Source organism: Phodopus roborovskii, unplaced genomic scaffold, assembly GCF_943737965.1.
Source record: "Phodopus roborovskii unplaced genomic scaffold, PHOROB, whole genome shotgun sequence".
Classification (NCBI taxonomy): domain Eukaryota; kingdom Metazoa; phylum Chordata; class Mammalia; order Rodentia; family Cricetidae; genus Phodopus; species Phodopus roborovskii.
This window is the reverse complement of record NW_026126480.1, coordinates 17,210,154-17,233,472: the sequence shown is the minus strand read 5'-3', so window position 1 is coordinate 17,233,472 and position 23,319 is coordinate 17,210,154. Positions and strand designations below refer to the sequence as shown.

At 40.2% G+C, this 23,319-nt stretch overlaps 1 protein-coding gene across 1 annotated transcript in view; it reads right to left on the bottom strand.

Annotated features, from left to right (window-relative positions):
• Nucleotides 1–22,519, bottom strand: part of Nlrp14 (NLR family pyrin domain containing 14) — a 29,028-nt gene extending 6,509 nt beyond the window's left edge. The window contains 12 exon segments of the mRNA XM_051191991.1: nt 792–962; nt 2,142–2,312; nt 3,256–3,426; nt 4,919–5,083; nt 7,618–7,773; nt 8,496–8,504; nt 9,463–11,059; nt 11,521–11,610; nt 12,252–12,314; nt 12,317–12,361; nt 12,364–12,418; nt 22,418–22,519. Coding sequence (XP_051047948.1) covers nt 792–962; nt 2,142–2,312; nt 3,256–3,426; nt 4,919–5,083; nt 7,618–7,773; nt 8,496–8,504; nt 9,463–11,059; nt 11,521–11,610; nt 12,252–12,314; nt 12,317–12,361; nt 12,364–12,418; nt 22,418–22,519 — 2,795 coding nt within the window.
• Nucleotides 22,520–23,319: the final 800 nt, after the last annotated feature.

The following is a 23,319-nucleotide window of genomic DNA, read 5'->3' as shown; positions in this document are numbered from 1 at the left end:
AGGAAACAAATGAAAACAGTATAATGACACATACATATGGAGACAAACCCCATTACTTTGCATGGAAACCTAAAAATTTACCTTAAAAAGTTAATTGTAGGATTAAAAAGAAAAATATATAAATTATAATCTCAAAATATTAAAAAAAAGTCCCCTCTAGCTTCTTGGAATACTGAACTAACACGAAAATTAGTTTAAATATAAACCAGAGGGCTGGAAAGATGGCTCAGTGGTTAAGAGCATAAGCTGCTCTCCTAGAGGACTTGATTCAATTATCAGCAGTGGCATGCAGGCTCATAACTGTCTTTGTCTCCAGTCCCAGGGGACCTAGAGTCTTCTTCTGGCTTTTGTGGGCACCAAGCACACACATTCATGCAGGCAAAACATCCATACATATAAAACAATAACATGGTAATTAAAAAAACCAAACACCTTTTGAAAAAAAAAATGGAAAGGAAAGCTAGTAGAAATTCAGCTTTGTGGATATAGCCCACAGACAACAGATCTACTAGGGCACAATCAAAACTAAAACGGCTCCTGTTCAGTCTGATGCCTCTGGACCCTTTACCCCAAGGGAAGCAGATTACGGGGCCAACGTTATCTGTGGCTTTCAGTTTTGGTTCCAACCAAACAGGCTTCTTTAGCTTGGCTCTAGCAGAATGAGAGAAAAGTCAGGTCCATCCTCTTTATCTGACACATATCTCACTGAGTTCTTCCTTTCATCTCTCCCCTGCCCTCCAAAGACAGCTCCCATTTCCAAGTACAGGACAACAGAGTCACAGAAAACCTACTCGAGTTCCTGAAGAGTGCAGGTTGACTGCTGAAGGACATGACACAGAAGCTTTATCCCACTGTCGTGAAGACTGTTTGATCCCAGGTCCAGATGTATCAAACTCCTGTTGCTCAGAAGAGCAGAGGAGAGAAACTCACCACCAACCTGGGTGAAATGGCAACACCTCAACCTACAGGGAAGCACAGTGTGAGGAAACACGTGGTCAGTCTTTACCACCCAGGGAAGGTCTCATATCTGCTGAACACTCCTCAGATCAGACCTCTATTGTCAGCCTAACCTGCTGAGTCATTTAGGTTGATACCAGACTCTTATAAATTGGACTCACATTCTTCAGAGCCAATCCCAGTGTCTGTATGTTTCCAGTTTTCAGAAATGGGTCTCACTACAGCACAGGCTGGCCTTCTCACTGTAGCTCAACTCAATTAATTGTCCTGCTCAGTTTCCCTAGTTCTAGGATTGCAGGTGTGAACCACATTCGTCTCAGCTTTTCATACTATAAATCAAATGGCAATCCCATTGTTTTCCTAAAGATGCATATAGGACCTGTTGTAGAAATAGCTACATGGAATAGAGGGGCAGGCATGAGAAGTACAATAGGAGTAAGCTAAGCATTCTTTCTTTGTATTTACTAGTGACATTTTTAATTAGTAAAGGACATGTTTTACCATTAATATTTGATATAACATGTCATATATATGGGGGAAGTTAAATATAACCCTTACATCAATATTAAAGTGTTAAATTCAGAATAAATTTGGAATGCTTTAACATGTTAGGTGTTAAAAAGTCATAAAATTATGAAATGGTAAAATTACATTTCAAAAAAGGCATTTCTAGTTATGATTAAAAAAAAAATACCTTAGGATTCACGAGGCAAAATGACTTGCAAAACAATTATACAACTGGGCTGGGTTAATGTAGTACATGCCTGTAATCCCAGTACTTGGGAGGCTGAATAAGAGAATTGCCAGATTCAAAACTAGTCTAGACTACATAGCAAGTTCAACACTAGCCCAAGGGACTCAAGACCATATCGTAAACTATTTCAAAATTTAATAATCTGCAAATTACCATAAAATAGTTAGAAATAATGCAAAAAGCTAGAAAAATTATCTTTAGTATATAAAGTACGTATGATAATAATCAGGTATGACATTTATAATAGAAAACATCAAGAAGAAACTGGATCCTTTGAAGAAACAATTCCTAGAATATGAAAAGCCCTAAATAGCTGCAAAGATGCTGTGAGCCATTTAAAAGTTGCATTACTGAAAATTTTATTGAATAGTGAACATGAATATGCATTCATTCTAAACTATGTTATATTGGGAAGGTGACAGACACTCACACAAGGCTCTGGAGAGTACACTGTGGATGTTTCAAGGCATCGCTGAGCAGCTTTATCCCCTCATCTTCCAAGAAGTTATCTGCCAAGCATAAATGTGTCAGCCTCTTGCTTTTGGTGAGAGCCAAGGAAAGAACATCACACACAGCTTTTGTTAGGCCACAGCTTGCTAAGCTGAAGGAGAAACAGATGAAAAAGGATCTATTCAGTGTTCAACTATCTTGCCTTACTTATTTCATGAGGAAATTATCTGATACTTATACCGGTCACTTTTCCTGTAGAATCAACCTCGGCAGACATTTAAATTGTGAATTCCATTGTGTCTAATTACAGGACATAATGAAACAAAACTGGAGTTTAGAAGAATTTGAAAATAGGAAAATTGTTTTAAAAAAACAAGTTCCCCCCTGAACCCCAAGCTCAGGAAATAGCTCAGTTGGTAAGTCCTTGCCACACAAGCATGAGGATCTCTAGTTTGATCACCAGCACCATGTAAAAAGCTGAGTATGGCAGAATGTGGCTCTAAACCCAGTTCTGGGAGGTTGGAGACAGGGAGATCCCTGGGGCCTGTGCTGGCCAGCCAGCCTAGCCTATATAGTGAGGTCCAGGCCAATCAAAAATTGTCTCAAAAAATAAGGTGGATGATTCTGAGGTATTGGCCTCCGTATATACAGTCATGAATTTACTCATAGTACTTGTACAAACACAAGTATTAAAAATGCTTCTGCATGTAACACACACAGGCATACACACAAAGAGAGGGAGTGGGGGAGAAGGGGAGGGAGTATGGGGGGGAGGAAGAGAGTAGAAACAGAGGTTCAGACAGACAGAGACAAAGAGGCAGAGACAGAGGGCACTTGTGTGCATGAAAGGTGGGGAGGGAGGCACAGAGACAGAAACATGGAAAAGGGACACCTGGCCATATAGCTTAGTGTGTTCAAGGTTCTGGGTTTAATCCCAGCACCCAACAAAAACAAAAACAACAAGAACAAAAACAAAACAGAAAAAGTTGAGTACAGGAAGAACTCTGAGGGTCATTCAGAATTAATAAACATGCCAGCTAATGTTACCCCACATATTCCTATCTAGTTCATAAGTTATAAGCAAACCGACTCACGACAGTCTCTCTAGGCGACAGTTGGGGTTTTCAATGATCTTACACAGTGACTGCCCCCCATTATCTGTCAGATTATTGGTAGACAGATTGAGAAATACCAGGCTCCTATTCCTGTAGAGGGCCTCTGATAATTTCAGACAACGGATTACATTCAGGGCACAGGATTCCAACCTGAAAAGCAATACAGACAGAGGAAAATGACACATTTTGTAGAATCCCAACCTCTGTTTACTCAGTCAGATGCTGGCAGTCTCCCACTTTTGGAGATCTTGGCTGAAAATTCAGCCTCCTCACATAAAACAAAATACTTGATAGCTAAAGCACATGGCCCTGATAGAGTGCTAAGAGGACTGAAGAGGAACCATCTTTCCCATCCCTCAGGGCCTTCAAAAGTATGAAAACAGTTTTAAAATTCACTAAATGGTGAATTCACGAGGAGAAGGGTGTTTCCTCCACCTACTGCTGGCTCTACTAAGTCAAGTCACAACATTTCCCATTTGAAAGCTTCCTATTTAGATCAACCTCGAGCACCATCAATAGAAAACATTATTCAAATCTCAACAAAAAGGGGTCTTATCAAGTCCTGCTGCTTCTAATGTCAAAGCTTTTGTTTTAGATCTACAGCCAGCACTGTAAGAACATCTCTCCTACCAAACACTGGTTTTTCTCCTATTGATATTTCGTTTTTAGACTCAAGAACCAGTGGCATACATTTCACTTGACTTCCAGATAATATAGGTTTAATCCTAAATCTCAATCTGACCCCCTCACAACTGTATGCAACCTATGTATCAGGTCCTGAGATGTGCTACATTAAGTGAATTTCAGCTTTTAAAGCCTACCTAAGGCTAAAAAAAAAAAAAAAAAAAAAAAAAAAAAAAAAAAAAATTCCCATGGGTCACAGAATACAAAAGAAGGCCTTACTCCAAGACTTCTCTAGTCTTCTACTTAGCTACTTCTCTAGTACCTGGGAGTACCTGGGTTTTAAGACTTTATTCTTTATTTGTGTGAAGCAACTTACCTTAGCCCTTCATGCAATAAGGTTCAGTCTTGACTCGCAGATTGTCCAGGGATTATAAGAACTTTTAAGATGAATCTACACTGATTTTGTGTGTGATAAATTAACTTAACTGACTTTCACTAGAAAATAAGAGTTGTCTTAAAAGTTGTCTTAAAAGTTGTCATCCAATGTACAGACCAGGTATAATGCTTGAGGCTCTGAGGGGCACCAGTAAGAGGGACAGTACATGACAGCGAGTGCACACCTTGACAGTTGACAGTTGATACATTGTTCTTTCTCAGCCTTTAGCTGTGGCTCTGAGCCACAGCTGAAGATGGTAGGGATTTATTATCAACAATCAAGTACAACAGCTTTCTCCAACATTGTTTCCTACTACCAATAACCAAACACACAATATAACCCAGACCTAAAGTAAGAAAAATATTAAATGTTCATCAGTCCTTGGTCTGTCCCCTCCCTTCATTTGGGAGACACAGACTTATACAGTGAAAAGTGTTTTATGGGGAATGAGTGAGCGGCCTTACTGAAGAAAAAAAAAATGAACTAGGAAAAGTAGGCTTCCATAGCTCTATGAACACCAAATTCAGATTTCACCTTTTGTTTATTGGTCAGACAAAAGTTATAATGAAAGCTCAAGCTTACCTCAGCACCCGTAAATTACACTGTTGGCATTTCAAGGCTTCACATAAGTTCCTTAACCCACTGTCTTCTAAGTTGGAGTCTTTCAGGTCAAGATGTGTCAGGGTATGACAGTTAGCCAAAAAGCTAAAATCCTGACAACTATTCAAGAAGCAGACAGATCCTAACCTTCAGAAGAAATATATACAGAGTAGTTATACAATCATCTCCAACCACAGTTTTATCATCCCCTCCCAATTCTTACTCTCATCTTTTATCTGTATTTGAGTTTTTCATACTGCAGGTCAGGCGCCAAAACACAGTTTCGGAGAACTATTGTAAAAACAACATATGATTGGATTTGTAACATGACATTCTCATTATTTTGACCTCACAGGATGGTAACATCAGGAAAGGTAGAAAAGCCTCTGAACTTTTAGAAATGACTACCACTGTTATGAAAGTCACTACAAATACTTCAATGACAACATGAACGATGCTTCCTTTCCATAATCAAAAGTGAATGCATAATTAAAATCAACTATCAGATGTATGTTGTTATGAACATGTACTGTTGCAGACATGCTGTGATTCCATGGGCTTCAGTGAGTATACAGAAGCAGTAGAGAGTGCAAATACAAAGGTCATCTTCCAATTTTACCTTACTTCCTTCTAACTGCATCTGTGTTTGACATACTTAATTCTCCTGCAGTGCCCAGTATGGCCCTAAATTCAATCTGTTCATACTGTACCCTAACTACTAGCCCCTTGGAGACCACTTCCCTCCTTTTCAGCTCATTACCTAGCATTCTTCCTTCCTCCATTACTTCTATCCCCAAGCACCTACAAGACTTACCCATTTACAGAGCTAACTATCCTCCTAAGTCATTGTGTAAATATAAGATGGAAACAATTTTTCAGGGGAAAGGGACTTGATATTAGGGAGCCTAAGACTGAGGAACAGTCACCATGGTGTCATCCCTTGGAGGAACTCTTCTGTTTTAAAAGAAGCCATTAGCCCAAAAGTAGCATTGATTATTAATATTTGCACTGGTGACATTGGGGGAAAGACAATGTGAAGGAGACTCTTAGAGATGAGTGAAAATATACATCTAGAGGCCTTTCCTCATCTACAGATTTAAGTAATGCTTAAAATCTGAAGTAAGAGCTCACAACAATTAGATTTTAGGGAAAAATATTTGGCAGGAAGCTATTCTCCAAGACATCTATTTTGGTGATATTAGGAACAAGAATGTATAATTTGTTTGGTACCAAGTATATACAACTAACCAGGAAAAAAGACTTTCAGTATAGGATAGGCACTAAACACAGAGGAACTTATAGATGGTTCCAGTCCTCAGGAGAGCCAACAGCAAGTGATAATGCAAACATGCATGTTTTAAATGGAGAGAATCTGGAATCAAGTTAAGATTTTAGAATTGACAACAATAAACACAGGTGCAGGTGAGGAGCAGACAAAACATTCACACACTGTGGGCACAATTGTGCTATAAAACTGTTTAGCTCATTCTTAGCAGACAAATCTATGGACCAGCCGACTCACATTTTAACCAAAGATGTTAAAGACCTCACAAACAGCTAACCAATATTCACAGCAGCCTCGTTCCCAATAACTAAAAGTTGGGAGGGGGACCACAAGGGAGTTTTATTAACAAGACAAAGAACTAATAATTGCAATATAGTCCCGCAATGCAATGACAAATGCCTATCAGCAATGAAACAAACTAGTCAAACATGCAAAGATAAAGTTTTATAACATTTTATTTTAAACAGACACAAATATATAGTGTGTTAGTTAAATGGTTTCTATAATGAAACAAAGTTAGCTAGATTAGAAAATGGTTGCCTATGACTAGTGACATGAGAAAACTGAATAGGAAGGTATAGATAGAGCATTTTCACTGGAATGTTCTACCTTATTCTGAGTGTTGGCTACAAAGATGTTTGCCATTAAACTTGTCACTTTTAATAATTGATTTTATCAAATATAAACCATTCAAAAGAAAATTAATATCAAATTCATGTCTTTGTAATTACTTTTGTGACCTAAATTTAATGTCTTAAGTTCTATACCATGCTTCATCTAGAAAACTCCTAATGGAGTCTCAAAACCATGTGCCAACAGCTTCTACAGCCCTTGCCATCTTTCTCAGAACAAATGAAATCATGCTGCCATATCTTTAGGCATCTCAATTGTCCATGTTCTTAGACTGTTTTGCACAATGATGGGATGTACAGCCACACACTTAATGAGAAAAGAAATCACTTTGTGATTTTTGCCTTGTGCAAACATGAAAGACTATCTTTACACACACTAACATGGATCTGAGTCACTAGGAAACTGAGTGTTATGGGACCACTATTGACCCTCATTGACCAAAAAGTCTTTATGTGTCAGATGACTGCTTCTACTTCCTACTGATTTCCCTTAATAAGTATGGGTGAAAGATAGAGCAAAGAAAAACAAAAAACAAAACAAACAACAACAAAACCAATGGGAATACACCATGAAAATTTTACAGGTGCCTGGGGTGATGTTGACTCATGCATTTAATCCCAGTACTCAAGAGACAGACCAAGGAGGATTTCTGAGTTTGAGGCCAGCCTGGTCTACAGGTTGAGTTCCAAGACAGCCAGAGCTACCAAGAGGAAATCCTATCTCAAAAAACTGCACACACAAACAATACCCTATGTAGACTTACAGTAGTTTTTGTAGTTTACACTTTGGGTGACTTAATTCTTCATTTAAAATCTTCATCAATGATTCATCAAGTCTGCTTTCATAAAGGTCCATTTCTCTCAGGGATTCATTTTTATGAAGCACAGAAAACAGATCTTGCCAGTAGTGCATGATTTGAGCAACAACATCCATGAGGCTATATAATTGGAAAAAGACCCGACACATTTTCCTTAGAAGATGCTATTGGATAGAAATATGCTATGAAAGAACATTAGGTGCAGTTTTGCTATGGATAGTTCACCACAGCATCTTCTCTTGGCTACCTCAAATTGCCATCTATTTCCTCAACATATATGTAATAAAAACTATGGAGAACCGCAGGATGAAGAAGTCTGATCCACATATCTGTGTGTATATTTATATTTTATATTTTGTTCTTTTGAGACAGGGTTTCCCTGTATATCCCTAGAAAGTCTAGAACTTGCTACATAGACCAACCTGACCTCAAATGAACAGATTTGCCTCCGCCTCTGGAGTGCCAAGATTAAAGTTGTGATCAACCACATCCAATCTTATGTGTCTGTTTTCCTCAAGGTACTTGTGCATGTGTATGCACTCATATGTGGAGGTCAGAGGGCAACCTCAGCTGTTGGTTCTCATGTGTAGTACTTTGTTTGAGACATGTTTTCTGACTGTCCTGGAAATTGCCAAGTAAGTTATGCTGGCTGGCTAGTGAATTCCAAGGATCTGACTGACTCGCTCTCCCAGCACTATGATTATACATTCAGGTCACTCTGTGAAGGTGTTTTTTGGTTTTGTTTTGTTTTGTTTTTATGTGGGTTTAGATATTGAAATGTCTTAATGCATTTAAAGTCTTAAAGCTTTACCAACTGAACTATTTCTCCATCCCTCTGTATTGTAATGAAATTGAAATGCATGAGACTGGTATGCCACTTAATGGTATTATCTAGCATGTTTTAAGATGTTGAGATTATTAAGTCCCAACTTTGGGAAAGGAGAATGCAATGAGTGATACTGCAGAGTAGTGGACTATGACTTGACGTTTTCATTTGTGAAAAACATTCAAGAGGTTTCTATATACAAATATCTTAGACACATGGTAGTCATATTGAGATAAATTAATGAAATATGTTCTTAACAGGGGGATTCTTTTCCAACCCTGACAGTTTTTCCAACAGAAAAGTTGGAAGCCAAGGACTTCTATATAATCTGATGGTGACCTCAGTCATGCCTATGCATGCATACAACTCAGCTTTTTCATAAGGCAAATTGAAAAGGATAGCATCTATCACATAGGACCAGTGGGAGAACAAATACATTATACATCAAATGACTGGCACCTATATGAGCAACAGTCAATGCATAATAGCTATTGTTCAACATATGTTTGAATCAATAATTACCTACTTATTTTCTAGAAAAACACCTATATATCTCAGTTTTGGAACCTTTGAAAATGTAACTTCATAGGTAGTTACCTATGTAAGAGTTCACAAGACTTCTGGCATTAGAATTAAACTGGGTAATACGTTAAGCATCTTGCACACTATATAACTATGAAACAGGATTAAGCCCTTAATTTTAGTTAGATTTAGAAATTCCACTATTCAAGTCTTCTCACAGGTTTAGATAGGGAGAATCAGAAAAGCCAACTTGATAAAAGGGATAAGGTAAAATCATATAAAACAGCAGAGTGTATGGGTATATAGGACAGATGACCTATGTATATTAGCCTCAGCAAGAGATTTCTAGGTGGATTTTCTTAAGATAATTACTTTACCTTAGTTAAGTGATGTTTCCATCTGTAAGATCTACTTCATTCCCTACTAGTAAACTGAACACTTACCAAGTTTCAGCTATAGGAGGGTTTAAGTCCAACAGATTTCTTAACTCTGCCACTGCAGTCAATTTAATAGTTTGCAGAGAATAGCAGTGCTTAAGGCAGAATGAATATATAAGCAACTGAGTTTGTTCCATAACTTTCACAGTAATCCTTGGGAAATAGCTCAGTGCCTGAGATATGAACTCTCTATCTTGAGTCTCATATAGACAGTGAAGCAAGTCCAGAAATGTCAGCTGTGATGGACTTGAGTCATCTTTTTCTAATGCTTCCAAACACGTAAGTAACTCCCCTTTGATGTCCATGGATATTGTAAAGTTGAAAGTTTCCTCCAGTTGTTGTACTCGATCTTTATTCAGTAGACCAAACAAAAAGCATTTCATTTGCTCCAGATGAGGGTCATGAGAACTATTGCTTTCAAGCAATGGATACAAGTTTTCAAAGGATTTGATGGGATAGTCCCTTTTTTCTGGATTCTGTCTTAACAAGTAGAACAAAGCTGCAAAAAACTCCTGAACATGGAGGTGCGTGAATGCATAGCAGTTTTTATACTCGATGTCCTCCTGAAGCACATTTACATTCAGGAAAACTGAGAGGTCATCTCTGGTTAACTCATGTTGTCTGAGATTTTTCTTGTAGAGTATGTGTTTCATAGTCCAAATGCCTTCAGCAGCTGCCTGGCACAGGCTCCTCAGTAGTGTTTCATTGGGCAGACTAACACAGCTCGAATCTACCTGTGAAAATAAGCTGCAGATATAGCATGTAAACAGAGCTGTGGTGGTCTGGCAGGTTGCTGCAACTGCAACATTACCACCTTTCTCCACTTGCTCCTTCAGACAAGTACAGATAACCTGGCACATGTGGTAGACATGGCATATGCTAAAAAGCCTCTCGTGTTTTCTTATTGAACAGATTGCATCTATAGCCCATGTCTTATCTTTCAACAAATGGTGAAGGTAGCCCATTCTTGCATTCTTAGACAGTCCTGGCATCTTTATACAACGAGGGTTATGTAACAAGGACACCAGTTTCTTCCAAGCTGTGGGTCTTGTTGTTACTAATAAGAATGACTCAGGAAGCATTACTTTCCTCAGCAAACTGCTAATGAGAAAGGACACTGGGTGCTTCTGGGTCCAATCTGTACATAGTGCAAACTCTGGCTCTTCAAAGGAGAAGTCCAGCTCATCAAAACTATCGATTATAAAAAGGAGATTTCTGGGATCGGACAGAATCTTTTCAATGGGGCCTTCAGAGTTAGGCCAATTATTGGATATTAACTGAACAAAGCTTTTATCCTTTGATTGGTTAACTTCTTTCCCATTGAGATAAAAAACATAGGTAAATTGCTGATAGATATTGCCATCTGCCCATTCTAACATTGCCTTTCTCAACAACGTTGTCTTCCCAATTCCAGCAGCTCCCCAAAGGATTACTGTTTGTGGGAATGTGCAAATTTTGACATCCTCAAACATACTTGCCAACAGCTTTTGGTCTTTATGAGTAATTCCATGATTTAAAGTTGCCGATTGGCCAAGATAAGAGCTCTTATCCCATTTAATATAAAACTTTTCCTTTATTACAGTTCTGTAGTCTGTTTCATTATCTAAATCAGTTAGAATGGAAAAGAACCAAAAACACACTGATCAAAACATTGAATTGAATTCTCTTTAATTTCAGTGTTAAGATTCTCACTGCCAGCCATTCCCTTCTCTCTGCCTACCCTTCCTCCTTTCTCTGTTCACCTTCCCCCTTTCTCTCAGACATATGGGTTATCAGGAACTGAATCCAGGTCTTCTGGATGAATGTGTGGATGGGCAGGCACTCAACTGCTTAGCTATCTCTTCAGCCTCCTAGGCTACCTTTTGAGTAGGCATTTCTAAAAACTGTTTTCTTGATATCTCCAAGTCAAAATGGTTTTGATCTTGACTTTGGTCATAAATCCAATTGTATTGACTTTGAATGACTGAGAACAGTGGTACATTGGAAGTAAATTGTTCAGGTGAATAATGGTCCCTAGGAACTAACCCTGCCACTGTGAAGCTTTAAAAACATACAAAAACTGACCAAAGGCTTTGTCCTCAGACAGTGTTTCCTCTTCAGGAATTTGGTCTTCCGTCATCTCAGCATCATCCGACTTCATGGTCTTTGCTGTCCCTGCAACAGTTTCCAAGAGCATCATGAGATTTACAAAAATACAGCTTCAGGAGTGGTTAGAAGGGGGCCAAGAATTCTTCTGTATTGTGACTCTATGGCCATCTGGGTTTAGTAAAACTAGAACCAAGAACTTTAAGCTGTCACAGCTTTGTCAAGGGGAGAATGTGGTACAAACACTAGGGTGGATCTCTTGTCTCTCTGCAGACATGAAGTTCCCTTGTTAATTCTGACTTCAGAGGGATAGAAGTGGAGTTCAAAGGAGATAATGTGTACACAAACACACACACACACACACACACACACCCCTACCTACCTACTGAGCCTTATGTATAGAGCCTAGGTGCTGCTCAAGAATTTTAAATATTTAAGATTTCACATAAGAATCACCAACAGTACTTATTTGAGTCTGCCCTTTTAGCCTATTATTGATTTCAGCAAATATGTTTATCATATTTGAGACGCTTCAAAATCTTTGACTTGATTTGTAGGTTAGGCACAGGTACATTCAATTGGAATCACTTAATTCTTTAGATAATTTCAGTAGGTACTTGCAGATGGATCATTCATAAGACCAAGTCAGAGCAACCCTGTTCTGCTTCTTCAGTGTTCGCCAAATGATCCAAGTAAACAATTGTGCCTACTTCCAGATAGCTCCTGAGCATCACAGTTGGACTCTGCTTTACTCTTTTTACACATATCTGTCAGTTCATTTTGCAAAAGGTTCTGAGGACCGCATTCCAGGCCTGCCTCTTGGATAGTATTTGTTCATCAAGTAAGCCAGTTTATCCCACTTGGCCTTCAGTGCGGCCTACAGTACTGAGCAGCACCTGGGATCTACATTCCACTTTAGGAGTAACTTGAATTTGTTTAATCCCTCATTGCTCTGCTGAACCAAATAGAACAGTCCAAATTCAGAAAAGGAATAGCCATCAATGTGTCTAAATTCAGCTTTGTGGGGAAAACCAATATGACTACAGAATTAGTGACATCTATGGAAGAGTGAGTAGAAAATAAACTCTATACATGCAGATTAATCCAACATATATGTTTTCTGTGATCTACTGTACAGGCTCAGTACAGACCTCAAATATTCCATATGTTCCATCATAAAAGAGCTATTGCCTTCCAGATAGAGAAGCAGGTAGGCTAACTTCACAAATTTATACTTTTTCCTCTGCTCTAAATCTAATTCCTCCAGTCTCATCCCCAGCTCTGTATTTGACCACCTGCTATATTTGACTGCCTGTTCTTCCTTCCTGCCTCTATCTCCAGTGGATCAGGAAGATCTTCTCCATCCTTCCTCCCCACTCATCTATTACCCTAGTCTCCAACTCCAGTAGACATTTCCTGGGAAGCTTCTAGCTAAGAAACAAGTAGGCAGTCAAGCATCAGGTCTTCACTGTTCCTTTCTCTCCTGTATATCCAATCCCATAATTTCTTATCCACCTTAGTAGCAGACAACCAACCTGTTATGATGGCCTCTCCTTACTCTCTTCCCAATTCCCAGGGGACTAAAGTAAATCCTCGTGGATCCTGGTAGATCCTGCTTTCACCTCCCACGGAACCCATTCCCCCTGTCACCAGCCCATCCTAATTCCTAAGTTTAGTTATCATTACCTAGAAAAAATTTTTTAATCAGATCTCTCAATCTACCTAGTGGCTATACCTAGCAGGATGTGAGAGGAATTCCTTACCAGGCAACAGTCAATCATCCCACATGCCACAGAAAAAAGAGCTCAACAGAAACTAAGGAACAAAACAGCCACCCAACAAGTCAACACCAGGTGTCTGCACCTAGAATCTCAATCATCCCAAACCCAGATTTGTAGACTGTAGCATAAAAAACACAACCAATAACATCCAGGACAATTATGTCTCCACTAGATTCCAGCAACCCTACCATAGCAGGCTCTGAAGACAGCAACACAAGACAAAGACTCTAAAGCAGTCTTTATGTGATAGAGGTCCTAAAAGAGAAAATGAAGAACTCCCTTAAAGAAATCCATGAAAGCCTGGAGCTGCTCTGAGAACACTAGACCTGCCTATCCATGCCGGACCACCTGGAATCCCCACTTGCCTGGCCTCTGACCCCCACTGCCCATCCTGTCCTCTACTTGAGTTCTGGGCCCCTCCCAGAGATCCACCTATCCCCATGGGGCCACTCTGAGTTCCTGTGGGCTGGATCCTTGACCCCCATCGCCAGGCCTTGGCTAAAGAGGCCTCAGCTGGAGAGTGCCAGGCTCAGGCTAGGTCTGCCTATCTGCATGGGACATCCTAAGTCCCAGCCTTCCAGATCTTTGACCCCCATTGCCAGTCTTCTGCTGGAGCCTGACCTTTGACCCCCATCACCTGGGCCCCTGCCTGAGGAGAGACCTCCTACAGAGCTTGGACCACCCAGAGCTACAGACATCGAACCTCTGATCCACCTAAGCCCACCTGGGGAGTATCAGAGAGAGACCCCACCTACACCTACTGGAAGAAATGATGGGAAGATGGCAATACAAGAAAACACCAACAGTAGAAAGACAAGCATAACACCACCAGAATCTAGGGACTCTAAACCAACTAGACCTGAACACCCCAAAGCAGATGAAGCAGAAGCGAACGACTTAAAATGATAGAGGCCCTCAATGATGTGAGAAAATCCCTTAAAGAAATGGAACAAAAAAAACAAAAATTGGAAGAAATGAACAAATTTCTTAAAGAAAGTACAGAAAGCCAAGAAAAAAAAAAAAAAAAAAACAATTAAACAGGTGAAGAAACAGTTCAAGACTTGAAAACTGAAATAGAGACAAAAGAGAAAACACAAACTGAAGAAATGCTGGAAGTAGAAAAACTGGGCAAACGATCAGGAACTACAGACACAAGCATAACCAACAGAATAGAAGAGATGGAAAAGAGTCGCAGGCGCTGAAGATAAACTAGAGGAAATAGACTCATCGACCAAAGAAAATCATAAATCCAACAAATCCTTAACACAAAATACCCAGGAAATGTGGGACACTGAACAATGCACAATTGCACCACACCTGGGTCAAAGAAGAAATAAAGAAATTAAGGACTTTCTAATACTCAACGAGAATGAGGACACAACATACCCGAACTTATGGGACACCTTGAAAGCAGTGCTATGAGGGAAGTTCATTGCACTAAGTGTCCATATGAAGAAGATGGAGGATAGTCACATTAGAGAATTAACAGCACAGCCGAAAAGCCTTAAAACAAAAGAAAGCAAACTCACCCCGGAGGAATAGACACCAGGAATAATCAGTTTGAGGGCTGAAATCAATAAAATAAAAACCAGGAAAATACAAAAAAAAAAAAAAAAAAAAAAAAAAAAATCAATGCAACAACAAGTTGGTATTTCGAGAAAAATCAACAAGATAGACATAGACAAACCTTTATCCAAACTAATGAAAAAGCAGAGAGAGAACATGCAAATTAACAAAATCAGAAACAAAAAGGGGACATAACAATGGACACAGGAAATCCAGACAATTTTCAGGTCACACTTTGAAAACCTGTATTCCACAAAAATTGAAAATTCAAAGAAAATGGACAAGTTTCTGGATAACTATCACTTACCAAAATTAAATCAAGAACAGACAAACAACTTAAATAGACCTATAACCCCTAATGAAATAGAAGCAGTCATCAAAAGCCTTCCAACCAAAAAAAGCCCAGGGCCGATGGTTTCAGTGCAAAATTCTACCAGAAATTCAAGGAAGAGCTAATACCAATACTCCTCAAATTGTTCCACACAATAGAAACAGAAGGTTCATTGTCAAACTCTTTATGAGGCCACAATCACCTTGGTACCCAAGCCACACAAAGACACAACTAAGAAAGAAAACTACAGACCAATATCTCTGATGAACATTGTTGCAAAAATGCTCAATAAAATACTGACAAACCAAATCCAAGAATACATCAGAGAAATCATCCACCAAGTAGGCTTCATCCCTAGGTTGCAGGGATGGTTTAACATTAAAAAAAAAAAAAAAAAAAAAAAAAAAAAAAAAAAAAATCAATGTGATCCACCATATAAACAAACTGAAAAAGAAAAGCCATATGATCATCTCCCTAGACACTGAAAAAGCCTTCGACAAAATTCAACACTTTTCATAGTAAAGGTCTTGGAGAGATCAGGGATAACAGGAACATACCTAAACATAATAAAAGCAATATACAGTAAACCAACAACCAACATCAAACTAAATGGAGAGAAGCTTAATGCGATTCCTCTACAATCAGGAATAGAAACCAGGAAAACAATACAAAACAATCAATGCAACAAAGAGTTGGTATTTCAAGATAATCAACAAGATAGACTAGTTTACATAAGCGAACCAAAAAAACTCTACCAAGGAATTCCTACAGCTGATAAAACACCTTTAGCAAACTAGCAAAATACAAGATAATCTTAAGAAAAAAAAAAAAATCAGTAGCCCTACTTTATTCAGACGACAAAAGGGCTGACAAAGAAGTCAGAGAAATAATAGCTACAAATGACAAAGTATCTTGGGGCAATGCTTAACAAACAAGTGAAAGACCTATATAATAAGAACTTTGTGACTCTAAAGAAAGAAATTAGATATCAGAAAATGGAAAGATCTCCCATGCTCTTGGATAAGTAGGATAAATATAGTAAAAATAGCAATCTTGCCAAAAGCAATCTACAGATTCAATTCAATCCCCATTAAAATCCCACCACAATTCTTCCCTGGCCTTGAAAGGATAATAATCAACTTTATATGGAAAAACAAAAGACCCAGGATAGTCAAAATAACCCTGTACAATAAAAGAACTTCAGGAGGCATCACCATCCCTGACTTTAAACTCTACTACAGAATTATTGTGCTGAAAACAGTCTGGTATTGGCACAAAAATAGACAAGTAGACCAATGGAATCTAATTGAAAACCCTGATATTAACCCACATACCTATGAACACCTGATTTTTGACAAAACAGCTAAAAGAATACAATGGGGGGGGGGGAGGAAAGCATCTTCAACAAATGGTGCTGGCACATTTGGATGATGGTTTGTAGAAGACTGCAGATAGACACACAAAACTCAAGTCCAAATGGATCAAGACCTGAACATGAATCTAGCCACACTGAACCTCCTAGAAGAGAAAGTGGGAGGAACTCTTGAACAAATTGGTATAGGAGACTGTTTCCTGAACATAACTCCAGTAGTGCAGACACTGAGATCAACAATTAATAAATGGGACCTCCTCAGACTTAGAAGCTTCTGTTAGGCAAAGGATACAGTGGACAAGACCAAACGGCAGCCCACAGATTGGGAAAAGATTTTCACCAATCCTATATCAGACAAAGGGCTGATGTACAAAATATACAAAGAACTCAAGAAACTAGTCACCATAACACCAAATAACCCTATTAAAAATGGGGTACAGAATGAATAGAGAACTCTCAATAGAGGAAATAAAAAAGGCTGAAAGACACTTAAGTGTTTAACATCATTAGCTATCAGGTAAATGCAAATCAAAACTACTTTGAGATACCATCTTACCCCTGCCAGAATGGCTAAAATTAGAAACACCAATGATGACTCATGTTGGAGAGGATGTGGAGAAAGGGGAACATTCCTCCACTGCTGGTGGGAGTGCAAACTCGTACTGCCATTTTGGAGATCAGTATGGCGTTCCTCAGGAAAATTAGTTTACCACAGGGAATTAGTTTACCACAGGACCCGGCAATCCCCCTCTTAGGCATACACCCAAATGATCCACATCCATGCAACAAAGACATGTGCTCAACTATGTTCCTGGCAGCATTATTTGTAATAGCAAGAACCTGGAAGCAACCTAGATGTCCCTCAACTGAAGAATGGATAAAGAAGATGTGGCACATTTACACAATGGAATACGACACAGGCACCACCCCCCCCCAGGCACCACCCCCCTACACACACACACCGGCACCCCCCCACACACCGGCACCCCCCCACACACCGGCACCCCCCCACACACCGGCACCCCCCCACACACCGGCACCCCCCCACACACCGGCACCCCCCCACACACCGGCACCCCCCCACACACCGGCACCCCCCCACACACACACCGGCACCCCCCCACACACACACCGGCACCCCCCCACACACACACCGGCACCCCCACACACACACCGGCACCCCCCCACACACACACCGGCACCCCCCACACACACACCGGCACCCCCACACACACACCGGCACCCCCCACACACACACCGGCACCCCCCACACACACACCGGCACCCCCCACACACCGGCACCCCCCACACACACACACCGGCACCCCCCACACACACACCGGCACCCCCCACACACCGGCACCCCCCCACACACACCGGCACCCCCCCACACACACCGGCACCCCCCCACACACACCGGCACCCCCCACACACACCGGCACCCCCCCACACACACCGGCACCCCCACACACACACCGGCACCCCCACACACACCGGCACCCCCACACACACCGGCACCCCCACACACACCGGCACCCCCCACACACACACCGGCACCCCACACAGACACACACACACACACAGGCACCACACCCACACCCACACGGGCACCACACCCACACCCACACAGGTACCACACCCACACACACACAGGTACCACACAGACCCTGCACAGATACCCTCCCCCCTGCACAGGCACAGACACATGCCCCCCCCCCCCACGATCTAGACATAAATTCACACACTTATGACCACCTGATTTTTGACAAAGATGCCGTAAATACACACTGGGGAAAAAAAGACAGCATCTTCAGTATGTGATGCTCATCAAACTGGATGTCTGCATATAGAAGAATGCAAATTGAGCCATATATATATATCATTCTGCACAAAACTCAACTCAAAATGGATCAAAGGAAGACCTCAATAAAAAACTGGTTACACTGAACCTAATAGAGAAAGTGCCAACCAAGGAACCTGCATGGACTGACCTAGGCTCCATGTATATGTGTGACAGTTGTGTAGCTTGGTCGTGTTGTGAAACTCCTAACAGTGGGAACAGGGGTCATCTCTGATTCTTTTGCTAGCTACTCCTCATACTGGATCACCTTGCCCAGCCCATACGTGGGGTGGTGCTTAGTCTTACTGTAACTTGATATGCCATGTTTTGTTGATATTCATGGGAGATCTGCCCTTAACAGAGAGGGAGAGGGAGTGGATTGGGGAAGGGAAGCAGAGAGGGGAGGAAGGGGAAACTGCAGCCAGGATATAAAACAAACAAATAAAAGATCAGGGGCTGGAAACATGACTCAATGGTTAAGAGCACTGGCTGTACTTCCAGAGGTCCTGAATTCAATTCTCAGAAATCACATGATGGCTCACACCCTCTATGGTGGAATCTGATGCCCTCTTCTGTCATAAAGGCATACATGCAGATAGAGCACTTATATACATAAAATAAATAAATCTAAAAAAGATACCTTTAAAAAGAAAGATTGGATTACAGGCAAGCCTATAGGACATTTTCTTAATTAGTGGTTTATGGGGGAGGGCCCCTATTGTAAGTGGTGTTATCCCTGGGCTGGAAGTCCTGCATCCTGTAAGAAAACAGACTAAACCAGCCATGAGGAGCAAGCTAGTAAACAGCACTCCTCCATGGCCTCTGCATCAGGTCTTGCTTCCAGATTCATGCCTTGTTTTGAATTTGCATCCTGACTTCCTTTGATGATCAATAGTGATATGGAACTGTAAGCTAAATCAATCCTTTCCTCCCCATTGTGCTTTGGCAAGTTCCCATTTTTGAAGACAACATTTATACAATTCACTGAACATCAAGAAGTCAAGCTTTTATCTACATAGAGCCTTCACCCCTGTGTTCCAGCATTTTCAGTATAGGAAGCTACTTTGCACACTGCCAAAGTTGAAACATAAATACTAACCCACTTACAAACCCTTTGATCTACAATCTGTCCTGCCTGCCAGATATGTTAGGTTAGGGCAATGGTGACATGTGGTGCAAGGTTTGTGGAAGTAACCAACCAGTATCTGATTTGACTTAAGGCCTTCTCCATGAGATGGACTCACATCTAAAACTTCTTGAGTGACTAAGGACATGAGACTTAATAACCTAGGATCATAGAATAAAACAAAACACCTCTGTTCTAAAACAAAACAAAAACAAAGTATCAATAAAATGATTCCTATAACCTGCTATACTCATTGTCAATCAGAGAAGCTTCTTCCTGTAGTATATGAGAACAAAATACAGATACCCACAGGCAGACAACACATAGGCAGTGACCTTGGGATAACTCAGGCCTAAACAAGATTTCTCTATCAAAACCCTGCCCTCAGGGATCAGGGACCCCTGCAGAACAGGAGGCAGGAGAGTGTAAGAGTTGGAAGGCTAGAGGACACCAAGGTAAAGGCCCTCTAAATCAATGGACTGAAGCACATATGAACGAACTTGCAGAGACTGAAGCAGCATGCACAGGGCCTGCACAGGTCATGGCTAGATGGAGTCCTAGGGCTGAAAGAAGGGGACACATGTCCTCATCTTTAACCCAGAAGCTAGCTCCAGTTGAAAATCACTTGCAAATGAAAATTTAGTTTTCTCCAAGGGAGTCTAAGTGGGGAAACAAACTACTCTTAAGGGTAGACTACAAGCCCAGAAATAGATGAACAACAGAAAACCAACTCAATGGCATCTTTGGAGGTTCTTGGTCTCATCAGGTCATATCAGATCTTTTAAAAAAATGTTTATTTTAATTTTTATTCATATACTTCTTTCTTTTTAATGCACAGGTTCCTTGCATATATATTTGGCTTTACTTTAGTGTTTTGATGTTGAGTCCTGAGTGAATAAGTGGGATAAGTGAGTCTTTTCATCTGCATCTGTTTCTTTAATTCTTGAACTCATTTCCTACTGTTTGTTTTGTCACATTCAAATGCATTCATTTTCACTTTATAATTTATTTTATTATTATCCCTAAGAAGCCCAATTTGTTTTAAAATGAGAAAAGGAAAGGGTGTGGACAGGGTTGTGGAAGTGGGTAGGGAAAAAGTAGGAAGAGTAGGGGAGGGAACCATAATCGGAATAGGTTTTGTAAGAATATTCAGTAATAAGAAAAAATAAGTAATTTACTTTTCTAAAAGAAAGAAATTTAAATAAACAAATACATTTAAATAAATAAATAAAACAGCCCTAGACTATAGTGCACCTCACTACTTCCATTCTTTCAGGAGTAAAAAGCCAGGAAAACCCAAATTAAGAGCACCTCCGTTGTTGTAGTCGAACCCTCTCCCTTGTAACAGATATGCTGTAATTAAAGTAAAACTTTTTAGTTGGAGATATGAATCCTCAAGAAAAAAGTCAGAGGTGTGTATGAAAGAACACACGAACAATAGCAGCACTATTTAAGTGTAATTTCTAAATTCTGAATAAACATCTCAGAAGCCCATCTACTATAGAATTAATTAGTTGTAAAAAGCTCTCAAAAACAAAATAAAACCCCAAGTATTAGAAATTGAAATCAGGACCTTCAAATGCTAGGCAAGTGCTTGGCCTCTGTGTTATTTCCACAGCCCTGTTAAAAATAAAATCATACAGTGATATCCTATGAAGTAATGAAAATACAGGACTTGCCACATGCCACCAGGATGAAGTTTGCAATGAGAAAAAACAGTCAAACCCAACAAAGGTTATATATGACATAAACATTTTAAAAGATCAACACAAATGCCAAGCTGTGCTGTTTTTAAAATGTATTATATTTTAAATGGGCTATACCTGGGAGGGAGGTAGCTACTACAAAAGTCAGCTGATGTGATCTCCAGGGTGAGTGGGGGAGGGGAAATGGCGACTTCTCCCTGCAGTTTTCAGGTGCTGGCTTTTTGTCCCATCAACTGGCCATGGTTTGCAGGAGTTATCACTTGCTAATCACTAAACTTCACACTAAGTTCCATATGCACTATTTTTTAATTTCCACTACAATAAAATATCTTTAAAAAAAAAAAAAAAACTTTATGGCACCAGAGAGGCCTGAAGCAAATCAGGGTTATCGGGAAAACAAATTTATTTTAAGCAAGTGAGAAAGAGCTCTTGTACATAAGCCACTGAATGACAGACCTAATTAGCATTCCTCACAATGCTGAAACTCTAAAATTCCAGCAGAGATTGACCAAAAAGAAAAAAAAAAAAAAAAAAAAAGATGCAAACCAGTAGATATCACTTCTCAATGATCAAATGGTAAAAACATTCTTAAAAAACAATAGCATGTGATAAGAAATTGTGAAGCAGATACTGGGGTATAAATGTTAGCAATTACTTGGAAAGTCTAGTGCCCAGAACTACTGAGGACTTTAAAAATGTGTCTTTTCAATCATTACTTTCTTTAGGAATTTTATGCAATGCAAAGAACCCTACATAAAAAGCTTTTTTTTTTTTTTTTTTTTTTTTTTTTTTTTTGCTTTTAAATAAAATAAAAGCATAAAATGCATATGGCCTTGCTCGAGTTTTGTTAATTTTGTCTGTTTTTTTTTTTTTTTTTTTTTTTTGTTTTTTGCTTTTGTTTTTTAGATGTCCTGGAACTATCTCTGTATATCAAGCTGACCTTGAACTCAGATATCCACCTGCCTCTGTCTCCTGAGTGTAGGGATTAAGGGTGGACGTCACTACTCCCAAGCCACCCTTGATTTTTTTTTTTTTTTTAATCATTAAAACAACACACTCAGTATGGTAAAAAGGCAACAATGCCCGTTTGTCAAGTCCCAAAGAGATAATGAATGTGCCATAATAAACTTGTCAGGAGCACCATCACTGGTTACCGCTGAAGCCAAAGCAATTCTGGTCACTGTTGGACTCTGGTGGGAGGTCGAGCGACAAAGCCTCGAATCACGGCTTTCTATAATTTTGCTAGAAAGAGACATGCTGGTAGTGTGTAGCCCAAGGACCACCATGTTTTGAAGAGGCTTATTGCTAACAGTAAGGAAGGAAAATCAACTGAGAAAACTCAGGGTTGAGAAATACCAAGAAACCTCGGACTAAAGGACAGACACCTGCACTTAGCCCAGAAACAGAGGAGAGGGTGGCTACTGCAGCACAGGACTATATACCATTTTAACTCGGCGTCTAGGATTGGGAGTTACTAGTGATCCCGATTAGGAAATGCAAAGGCCACGAAGTAGAAGGAGTCCCAGTTCTAGTTTCCCATTCAAGCTTGACCCTACTTGCCAGCAAACTCTCATGTAGCCGCTACATATCCCCGCAGAATTGTCACCCACACTAAGGCTATAGGTGCTAGTCACTCCAGGGGTCCTGGCAAGACTTATTCTCCATTCTCCAATGCAGGCCACATACATCCCTTTCATAGTCTGCATGCACAATGTGAGCATTGGAAGGATTCCTACTGAGCCCTTACTAGTGAGTTTCAAGAGCTCGAAAAATACACATCAAAGGAAAAATACACATCCAAGAAATTCATTACGTACCTTTGGTCTGAGTCCGAGCTGGTGATGAAAGTTAAGTTTGCGCTGAGAAGCACAACTTAAACAGGGAAAAAGAACACCTGCTTGAGGAGCTTCTGTAGGTTTGACGAGAAAGGGGCTCACCCTTTAGCCCTTAAGACCTCTCTGCTTCTTCCGCCTTTGGGCGGGGCAGGCTCTCCAGCAGGACCTGGTGGCTGGCTCAGTTGGGCTTCAACACCTGTCCAGCAGATTTCTCTTCTGAT